We start from the raw sequence: 11,895 nt of genomic DNA, 5'->3' as shown, positions 1-11,895 counted from the left end.
AACTAGATCTGGCACGGATCCGGTCGAGTTCTTCGTCTGAAATTTTTGAACAATAATGACGACTACAGCCGGAGATTAGCGAAAAAGAAAAAAGTGGAGCTCCTCAAAGAAACAGAGAGTGTTGAAGAGGGAAGGAGGGTGCTGGTTACTGGCGGACGGACGGAGGCGTGGTCGCGCCGGGTCGCAAAAGACCATGAAGGCAAGTGACGACTACTCTGATCTTGTGTTCACAGTTTGCTGGAAAATATATAAATAAATTTTTTCATCACTGAATCGATGGAAATATATATATATATATACATTGATGGGAATATATAGTACACAATTGATGGTTATACGGATGAAGACCATCGGAGGAGAATACAGTGCATGTGAACGAAAATAGCTTTTGTTTCAAGTGCATTCAAAAAAAAAAAAAAAATACTGAGCACAGTATCGAGAAGAGGAAGAAGGGTGATTACCCTAGCTACTTTGGGCTTGGGCTTTGTTGAAAAGTTTACTACACCAAGATAATACTAATTGGGCTGTAATTAGTTTTTTATTTTCTTATATTTGTACTTGTTCTTAGTTTCATTTCTTTTATTTTTACCACCTTGAGGACAAGGTGATTTTGAAGGGTTAGGGAGTGTTACATGAAAAGTTATAGGGACTAATTAGCAATTGTTAGTATTGCTTAGTTAGTATAAATATGTAATACTATTACACAAATAAGGGGAGGAATGAAATTGGCATTTGAGTGTGCTTTGGGAGATTGGCCTTGTCTCGAAGAAGGCATTCCACTAACAATGGGAGCATGGTATCTGTTGGGTGATCAAAGCTCTGCCATAAAAGACTCTATGCAGTGTTATTACGAAGTAAAACAAGATTTCCCACATCTAAAAGCTTAGCCATGGAGTTATTTGGTACTGAGATCGAAACATTTGTTGACCAAAAAGAAGAGCTTCGATTTTTATTACCAAAGAGAGTAAGCCCTCCACGACTATCGATGGCCAAAACTCCAGATGTGTCATTTAGAGGATCGTCTCTATTAGCTATCCAAACAATGGTTTGTTCTGGAATTTGATGGTACCATATTCCCACGTAGCGGTTTAGAGAATTTCTGGGGCTAAAAAATCCGAGTGCGAATATGTTTCGGGTAGAGATCAAAAGGTCACCGTCTTGGAGAGCTTGATTTGGGGTGATGGTGTTAATAAGGGAACGGCATGAAGAGAAGGGTAGAATAGTTAGAATTATAGTGAAACATAAATAAGTCTTACAAAAATCCATGGTCTATATATGAAACGATTGATTTAGCAAGAGTAGTGTTGATCAGATCATCATGAAGATATAATATAGGCTATAGAGAGTGATATTTCCATTTCCATCCATTAGTTTAACCAAACCTACCTGCTATGCTGGACTTGAATTGACTTGACTATGCATTTATTATTTTTCACTTAATAAACAATATCACCAATTTTTTTTATAAGAACATATACACCATCATTTTGAATATTGTAATTGATTATTTCTTTCTTTATAATTCTCAGTCCTATGTAACTATGAATTTAATCTCAATGATGCATGGTAGAACACGTTCTTTTTTCATAAACTGATTTTGCACCGATTTTGTGGCATATCATTTACTATTATTTTAATAGAAAACATATGTGACAAACTTTTAAATATATTTTTTTAAAAGTAAATAATGGTACATAAGTGTTTTCGGAATATTGTGTGAGTATATTCAATATAAATAAGAACATTTAATTAAAAACGTGTGAGTACTTACTTAGAGTAACAAGTAGTCAATTTATTGGTTACTAAATAAACGAAATAAAAACAAAAAAATAATAATAAGAACACAAGGAAATTATAGTAGTTTAGTCAGAGTTCGATCGGCTTGTCCACTCTTGTAAAGATTTTCAGCTTAGTTTATTTAATTTGAATCACTCCTTTATATGAAAAGCAAATGTCATTTAGGATTACACAACTGATTGATTTTAGAATCGTTTTAATCCGTTCTTGCAACGTATGTGACTTGTTGAGCACAAGTTGCATGTTCATAGTCTCACACAAGCTCACAGGCTTTAAGTGTGTCTGGTATTCGTAGGGTGGCCTACGAGCCTATCGATCGTTTGGATGTTTGCGTTCAGCTTTGATCGCATAGATGGACATCTCATGTATTGACAACATGGAATGTGCGAGCCCCTAACGAGTTATCGAACACATTAGTCACCTGGACCACCCCTATGTAAAGAATTAATCTTTACTAGTCGCAGGAGAGGTATACTTGGTCACTGTATATAATCAGTATATATACGCAACCAATATCAAATCCTCTTGGTCCTGCTTATTTCTTTAACTATGCGAGGCATACAAAAAAATAGCTACTTTTAGTGATAACCTTTTAGTCACAACATAAATTTTTAGTGACTAAATGTGACTTTTAGTCACAATAAAATATTACTTGTGACTAAAATATAGCATTTAGTTTCAAGTTGTCACTAATTTAGTTTTACTCACAACAAGTATTGTGACTAAAAACACATTTAGTCACAACAAATTGTAATTTTTGTGACTAATACCTTTAGCCACGGACCTTTTATTGACAACATAAGAATAATGTTTTATAATAAGTCACAACTTTTTTACTTTTAGTTAAAAGTAAGATTTTTTGTAGTGATAGTATGTGATCACTAGACACTGTCATAGTCACATTATCTCACAAGTTTAGATAAAGCAAGACTATAACTCTGTGGGAGTATGGATTAATACGTCATATTTCCACGAAAATTGAATTCACGTATCAATTTTATACAAGACCGCTCTTGTATTTCTAGGTATCAATATCAAGATTAGGAGAGAGACTCTTGTAATATCAAGTGTTTTGAGAGGAACTTTTAACACTACAAGAAAAAATGTTTTTGATGCGCCGGCAAAAGTACACTAACTACGCCGGCAAAGCTTGTCTGGGAATCTTGGTCGGTAAAAGACTTTTTACCGGCGCGGAGACTAAATGCGCCGGTAAAACTCTGTTTTACCGAAGAAGAAGCGCCGGTGTTAAAAAATACCCTTATCCGCTATGAACCTGCTTTGATAAGCTTTTGCCAGGGCAATAGTGCGCCGGCAAAACTATTGGCGCCAATCTGACGGTTGGCGCCAACAGTTTTGGGCCACTTTTTACCGGCGCAGGAATGCGCCGGCAAAAGTATTTATTTTTTTTTAAAAAAAAATTAATTAATTATATTTAATGAATTATAATTAATTAATTTTTTTAAAATAATTATAATATTATATTAACAAAAAAAACTAACATAATTTACATTAAAAGATAAACAAACATTAATTATAATATGTTCTACTAAAATCAGTATACAAACAAAATGTTAAAAGATCGATGTTCGAATCGAATAATAAAAAAAAAGTAAAGTTCTATAGGCGGGTAATGTCATCATCGTTGTTTCTCTGAGTCTCGGGAGGCTGCGATGACGATCCAGCACCAGGAGTGGGCAATGGTGGAAGATCCATGGGAGGCAAGTTGAAATCCGGCACAGCTCGAGAAAGATACTCAAATTGATCTTGGAATCGTCTGAGGTAGAGTTGTTGTGTCTCATACTGCTGCCTCGTATGTTGAGTTTTCTGCTCCGCTTCCTCCACTTTTTTATGTAAAGCCTCGTACTGTTCTATTGTAATAGTCGGTGGGGCCGAAGAATGCGTCGCAGGTGCTCTTTTGGCCCCAACTTCCTTCAGTCTGGGGAGATGGCCAAAGCCTCTAAGATGTCGAGATCGTTCCCCGAGTACTTGCGTCATAACAGGTAAGTCTCGGGGGTACTGTGTCGGATCGACAGCAGGCTCATCTTCAGTGAACGCTGGTTGAGTTGCCGCTATTTCAACCATTTGCTCCGAAAACAAACAAATAAGTTAAATGGTTAATTTTAATACAAAATAAATTGAAATAAATAAATAAAAATTGAATTAAAATGTAAACTTATGTAAGCTTGTTGCGCGAACTCGTTGCGCCAATTGTTGCCTTTATGGTGAAACTTTTGAAAAGTTTCCACCGCAGTTGGCAGTTCTCCTGTGTTGGGGTTAGCCTATTTTCAAGAGAAAATATATTACTATTGTTATTTTACTAGAAAAAATTAAATGAATGATAGTAATATATAAACTTACCCCCTCGACAACATGTGAAACAATAGGCTTCGAGCCCCAGCCTCCTTGAAGTTTCATCTTACCCCGACTTTCTTTATTTTTTCGCTGCTCTCGCCTGAAATTAATATTTTTTCTAACAATTAATTATTTATTATTGACTATATAAATTAAACATTACTAAAATTAGAAATTTTAAAAAATGTACCTTTTGTTTGGCTGTGCTCCAGTAAGAGATGCAGTCACTCCACGCCTCTTGAGTTACTCCCTCAGGAGGTGACATGTCGGCCCTCTCCTGTCCAAGCTCCTCAATGTTTTGTATCCACTTTTTCTTGCAGTCTGCCCCCCAGTCACGTAAACCCTTTGACATCTCGTACTCATCGTAGTCTACAAATGTAGGGTTATCTCGTGGGAGGACAAACTTGGTCTCCAAAAAGTTACACATTAATACATTAATTACAATTTAATAAGAGTATAGTAATTTAAAAATTAAAAAAATTATTACAACATACCTCAAGTCTATCCCAGAGTGCATTGATGTCAGCTCTACTGACATCTTCCCATTTGAATTTATTGATGGGGATAGACATCCGAGTCATCCATTTAGCCATATTATTGAATTTTTTTCTGTTTTTGCCGATGGGGGTGTCTGTCTCTGCATGCAACTCAATCTGTAACTTGGCAGATTGTGTTTTGGAGAGCTCCTCCTCAACATTCTTGCCTTTGTATTTACCTCTGACCCCTTTCTTTTTCAAACTGCTGCCACCTGGTGTAGACATATTACATATACAACACATATTGTTTATTTAAAATAAACTAACATATTCAAAACATATTAAAGAAGAAGGGTTGTAATTTTTATTTTATTTAAAATAATATTTCAATTACAATTCATCATCCTCATCATCAGTTACATATACAGCATTATCATCACTGTCACTCTCTAATTCTAAGGAGTTGTCTTCTTCGGTATTTCGACCCTCGTTGTCATCATCGACAATAAAATCATCTAATTGTTGAGGCTGTGAATTCACACGATGGATGTTTGCAACTTCAGTTGGGTCGACATCATGGCGAACATAGTCAACATCATCCATCTGTGGAAGTTGAACAAAGAACTCGGTTTCAGCTGAATTGTTTTCCTCTACAAAGGGTGTCTCCCCATAAGTGTCTGGGAAGTCCCAAACATTTCGCGGTATGTACTCATTTATAATCAGCCAGTCTTTACCGTTCTTCAAATCAGGAATGTAATACATCAATTTTGCATGAGATGCAAGTATGAACGGTTCATTTTGGTACCACTCTCGGTTGACGCAAATGCTAGTAATAACACCGTCACTATTCATTCTACTCCCATTAGTGTCAAACCACTTACACAAAAATAAGAGAACACTGCAGTCTTTTAAATAAGTGAACTCCATAATTTTTTCAAGTGTGCCGTAAAAATTTTGTCCATCTTCACTGGGAACCATAACACTGCTATTTTGTGTTTTGCGGTTATCATCCCTTTCCTTGACCAAAAATTTAATACCGTTCACTATGCACCCTGGATAAATATAAATTGTTGCATTCGCTGGGTTAGCAATAGCATACAACTCATCTGACACTGCACCCTGGTTCTTCAACCGTAGTTCATTAATCTACATTTCATGAAAAATATTAAATTAAGAAAAGTTGAACATTTATTGAGAAGAGTATTATGAGTATTGAGAGGCAACAATGCTTACTCGAGTTTTGAACCATTTAGGGAACTCAGTCTCTTGCACTTTTTTAATATTGCCTACACCCCTTGCTTGAAGCAACTCCTTGTGCTCACTATATAATATAATGCACTTAGTAAGTTAAGAATTTTTTAGATGAAGTCGACTATTGTGTGTTTGTGTTTATGGAATTTATACTTACTTGATATACGACTCAACCTCTGTGCATTTGTTCAAAATGTACCACTTCGCCTTACGCTTACTTTGCATGGGTAAGGTGTCGACTGTCCTCATACTGAGGGGTCGGCCAACATGCTTGAATACAGAAAATTGTCGAGTTGGCATGTTTTGGACAATGTCATTATTCCGGTCAGGACGGTTGAATCGAGTTACCACTTCTCGAAAGTACATTGAGCAAAAGGTTAATGCCTCATTAACCACAAAAGATTCAGCAATAGAGCCTTCCAGACGGGCACGATTCCTAACATATTGCTTGTACACAGACATTGACCGCTCAATGGGATACATCCACCTGTACTGGACTGGTCCACCTAGTATATCTTCTGTAGGGAGATGCATAACTACGTGAACCATTTGCTCATGTTGCCAAATGGATTAAAACCGTCAGTCGCCAGTCCCAGTCTGACATTTCTAGGTTCAACAGCAAAAGACGGATGAAGGCGGTCAAACCGCTTCCATTCTTCAGCATCCGCAAGATGCCTAAGCACACCGTCTTCTTTTGGTCTCTGCGAGTAATGCCACCGCATATCCTCCGCAGTGTGTCTTGAGCAATATAATCGTTTTAGTCTCGGTGTGAGTGGGAAGTAACGCATAACTTTGTGAGGAACTTTTTTCCCCTTACCCTTTCTTTTCACCCATCGTGATTCGCCACATACATGGAAAAACTCTTTCTTCTCATTCTCCTTCCAGAAAATAGCACAATTATACTTGCACACATATATTGAGTCGTAACCCAAACCTAGATTGCGCAATCGCATCTTCGACTCATAATGCGACTTCGGTAATTTTGTCCCCTCTAGAAATAGATCAATCAAGATGGACAGCAACATATCGAAAGAGTGTTTACTCCACCTATTCAAAACCTTGCAGTGCATAAGCTTTACCAGTGCATTGAGGGCTGATTTTTTGCAACCTGTTTATAACTCAGCCTCCATCTCCTTAAACAAGTCATCAAACTTGTTGTTGTCATTGATAGGGGTTCATTGAAAGAATCAGTAGTGCTGGCAGATTCGTCAAACCTAGGGTCTCCTCTTAACATGTCCGCCAACACATCTGCCATTTCCTCTTCGTCATTTTCAGGAAGTTCAACTGCGGGCTGAGAAAAAGTCTCCCCGTGGAAATACCAGGGATTGTACGAAGGTTGGATCCCGCTGAGAAATAAATGAACCCTTATAGTTGCAGGTGTGTGGAAATTCACATTCAAACACCGCATGCATGGGCATCGAGCTAATCCATCAGAATTCAGTTTCAACGAACTCGTCAACGTCACTTCGAAACTCTGCAGAGCGCCGGTGCGCCTTCATCCAACTTCGGTTGGTAGGCATCTTCCACTATGAAGTAATTAACAAAAAATATTTAACCACAACCAAGAAAATGTGCAAGTGTCCTAATCCACATTCTCACTCCATTACTAAAAGGGTAAAGAACCTATACCATTCAAGTTTGTAATATACATATAGTAAAATCTACACTCTTAACATTATTTCATTTTTGTAAAAATTTCGGCAGCACCTCCCCACAATTCTCATAAGTTAGCAAACTTGTAGTAATTAAGTTTGCCGACTTACAAGAACGTGTAAGAAGACGTTGTACCAAAATATTTACTAATGAAATAATCCAATAAGCAATAGATCATACTATAAGTATAAAACAAGCCCAAACTATCCATGCGGACAAACAGTCCTGGATAATTTGGAGAAGCGTATTTAAGAGTCCTTACTGACTCAGCCTCTCCAAACGGGTCTAAGGTATTTCGTGCATGTGTAAAATTAAAAAAAAAATTATCACTATGTGATAATACAAATACAAATACAATTGTTAAATCCTATCTTTGGTGTATAACCAAAGAGATGAAGAAAAGATAATAAAAATTTAATTTTATGCTATTTTACAATATCTTATGCTCATTTATACTTATTATAATATCACTTTATTACATTTTAAATTGTATACTACTTTTTTAATTTTATTATTTTATAATCATTTATTATTTAATTTTAAATTACTAACTTTTTAAAATTTATCAAATCAATTTATTACATATTAACTTATATATTACATATTATAATTTTATTATTTCTAAATCATATATTATTTAAACTAAAATTACAAACTTTTTAAAATTTATAATATCACTTTATTATATTTTAATTTATATATTACATTTTTCACTTTTATTATTTGTTTAATCATTTATTATTTAAATTTAAATTACTAACTTTTTAAAATTTATAATATCACTTTATTATATTTTAATTTATATATTACATTTTTCACTTTTATTATTTAAATTTAAATTACTAACTTTTTAAAATTTATAATATCACTTTATTATATTTTAAATTATATATTACATTATTTTTCACTTTTATTATTTTTTAATCATTTATTATTTAAATTAAAAGTACTAACTTTTTAAAAAATTTAATACCACTTTATTACATTTTAACTTATATATTACATTTTTTTATTTTTTTTTAATCCTTTATTAATTAAATTAAAATTACTAACTTATTAAAATTAATAATATCACTTTATTATAATTAAAATTTTAATTAAAGGTCATAATTAAATAATTTTTTAATTATTTATTATTTAAATTGAAAATGTTTTTGTTTTTTTAAAAAAAAATTATTACTTCACTAAATTTTTAATTACATGTTTCAATTTCAATTTTATGTTTTACCTTATTTATTTACTTTTATCAACAATTAACTTATCAATTTTATTTCATTTAAACAATTAATTAATTTTACATTTTCTCAACTAAAATTTCAGCAGCATAACGGCTTAAAAATTATAAACCCAAAATTTCCAAAACGTATAAATAACACAAACAAATATTTCACGACAATATATAAACAAAACAATAATCCACCCATCCACCAACAGTCAATCTTATCACAGAACCTACTTCACTAACATGCATAGACATATTAACTAATAACAAAAACTACTACCTACTAAGCGAAAGCAAAAAAATATACCTGAATCGAGTGCAAAAATAACAGCTGCAGGCAGCTAGCGATAATCCGGAGCGGTCGAACAGGGACCTAATTCCATAAATTAAAAAGTAAAACTAAATTAAAAATTTAATACATAAATACATATCAACACATACACACATATATACGTATATACACTCACATACACATATCTATTCACCTACACTCACTTACACATACACACACATACAAATACACATACACTCACATACACTTATACACACACATACATACATATATACATATATATTTACATGCATATATACATACATACATACATATATACATACATATTTACATACATACATGCATTCATATATACATACATACACATATACATATATATACATACATACAGTGACGGAGCTAGAAATTTGGTTCAGTGAGGGCTTGAATAGAGTGTTACATATATGCTTAGGGAAAAAAAGTGTTGATATATTGTTTTTTATTTTTAATTTAGTGTTAAATTTTAGTGGTATTACCTTTAAATTGGGTAGGAACAAATTGAGTGAGGGCTTAATACACATTTATAGTAAACAAAAATTTAAATACATATATGTAACATAAAATTTTTATATATATTATAAAATTGAGTGAGGGCTTAAGCCTACACAATGGCTTAAGTCCCTCCGTCCCTACATACATACACATACATATTTACATACATATATTCATGCATACATACATACATATATAAATACATACACATACACACATATATACCTACATACCTACATACACATACACAAATATACATACATACACATACACACATATACATATATACACTCACATACATATATATATATACATACATACACATGCACATATACATACATATCTACCATACACATACACATATATACAAATCTAAATATTTAGTCAATACATTAAAAATTAAAAATACCTTCAGATGGTGCGTTGGGCGGTGCGGTGGAGCGGACGGCAGAGGTGGTGCGGTGCAGCCTGCGGTGGTGCAGCCGGAGTGGTGATCGGATTTTTTTTTTGGGAAAAAATACATAAACAAAGAGGGATTGAGTGGGAAAGAGAGGTTTTGAGAGAAATTTAGAGAGATTGAGAGAGAATGAGAGGGAAAACAAGAGAGAAGGAGAGGGGCCTTGAGAGAGAACGAGAGGGGGCGGCTGTGTGTTGCAGAAAATGAAGTGGGGGGAAGAAAGGGGGCTTCGTAGCCCCTGATACATATCAAAACTTTTACCGGCGCATCCAATTGCGCCGGTAAAAGTGTTTAAAAAATTAATTCTAAACCTAAGGCAAAACGAGCGTTTCATTTAACACTTTTGTTGGCGCATAATTGCGCCAGCAAAAGTGGCCCCACCAACCACATAAAACCCACGCGAGAATTTTCCATCCATTTTTTTCCTTTTACCACCGCACATATGCCCCGGTAAAAGTGGAAATGCGCCCAAAAAATGAAATTAAAGGCGGCAAATTCTCGCGCCTAATGGTGTTACGTTTTACCGGTGCATTTAATTTGACATCGCCGGTATAGCTATGTTTTGCCGGCGTAAATATGCGCTGGCAAAAGTAAACCCAAAATAAAATTGGGAGTCCACAAATTTCTTTGTGTCGACAACTTTTGCTGGCGCATGTGACGAAATGCGCTGGCAAAAAGTCCTTTTCTTGTAGTGTAAGTAGGGTGTGGATCTGTTTGTCTTCTCTCATTTCTAGCTATTGATTCATCAGTTGTAATGTTTAATCTCTTCTCTTCTTTTCACTCAATTTTTTTTTGTTTTTTGAAAAGGTCAATTTCTTTATTTCAAACAATAATTGAATCACCTTACCTACCCGCATTTAACTCTTTCATCTTTCTCTCTGCTCCATCATTTATTATTTTTGCTATTGTGTTTTTTTATCTTAAATCTAATGGAGAAGCAAATAAGTGGTAAAAAGTTAAAGAGTATTGTTGTTCAGCACCTCTGGTGCTGGGAGAGGTGTCGAGTACCTCCCTACGTCGCTTGCATATATATGTGTTATTTCTTTTATATTATTAAATTAATAATTTTTATTTATTAAATATTATAAGACCCCACAACTTCTTGTAAGTCACGCGCTTCTCTCTCTGCCCACAACTAAGGATTGTAATTCTAAACTCCAATAAAAAAAAACTATTGCCATTCTAAAATTTACTATTGAGTTTCGTCCTCTTCCTCTACTCTTTTTCTTCTGGTATTGCTACCACAGAGAACATAGTACACACCATTTAATATTACTTATTCTCTCTTTTTGTCATTTTCCTATACCAACAATAAGTAATTTACTTTATTTCCAATTATATTTTTCCAAAAAAAAGAATATATCTATTTTCATGATTTGTTTGTATCTCAATATATATTTTGTATATATGAATCAATTCTCGTTGGTTGAAATGCTAAATAGATGACTTGGCCTTCTTGTTGGTGAGTTGTATTACCACGTTGACATGCCACGTCATATATGTGGGCAAAAATCGGAATAACAATTATTATATATATTTTTTTAACAAAATAATATGTAGTAAAATATATTTTTATAATTTTGTTAGCTAATTTATTATATTTGACCATTTGTTAATGTTTTTAAAAAATAGACATTTACTTAGTCTCTAAATTTAGAGTCATTTTGCATATCAGCCCTAATTTTTATTAGCTAATTTATTATATTTGACTATTTTTTATTTTTTTAAAAAAATAGACATTTACTAACAGGACTCGTCCTGAAAATATATGGGCCTAAAACGAATTAAATTTTGGGACTCTCAAAAATATATAAAAAAAATATCAAAAGAAGAGTATTATGGGATTTGAACCCATGACCTTAAA

The 11,895-nt window shown here is 33.7% G+C and overlaps 1 protein-coding gene across 1 annotated transcript; it reads right to left on the bottom strand.

The window, feature by feature from the left end:
- Nucleotides 1-834: 834 nt before the first annotated feature.
- LOC133036820 (G-type lectin S-receptor-like serine/threonine-protein kinase At1g11410) lies at nucleotides 835-1,266 on the bottom strand. The gene has a single exon (XM_061113573.1). It carries the CDS (start codon nucleotides 1,264-1,266, stop codon nucleotides 835-837), a length of 432 nt encoding a protein of 143 aa, XP_060969556.1.
- Between the last annotated feature and the right edge of the window lie 10,629 nt (nucleotides 1,267-11,895).

The sequence above is a fragment of the Cannabis sativa genome, chromosome 4 (genome assembly GCF_029168945.1).
Source record: "Cannabis sativa cultivar Pink pepper isolate KNU-18-1 chromosome 4, ASM2916894v1, whole genome shotgun sequence".
Classification (NCBI taxonomy): Eukaryota; Viridiplantae; Streptophyta; class Magnoliopsida; order Rosales; family Cannabaceae; genus Cannabis; species Cannabis sativa.
The sequence above is the reverse complement of the archived record's forward strand: the minus strand, read 5'-3'. Positions and strand labels throughout refer to the sequence as shown.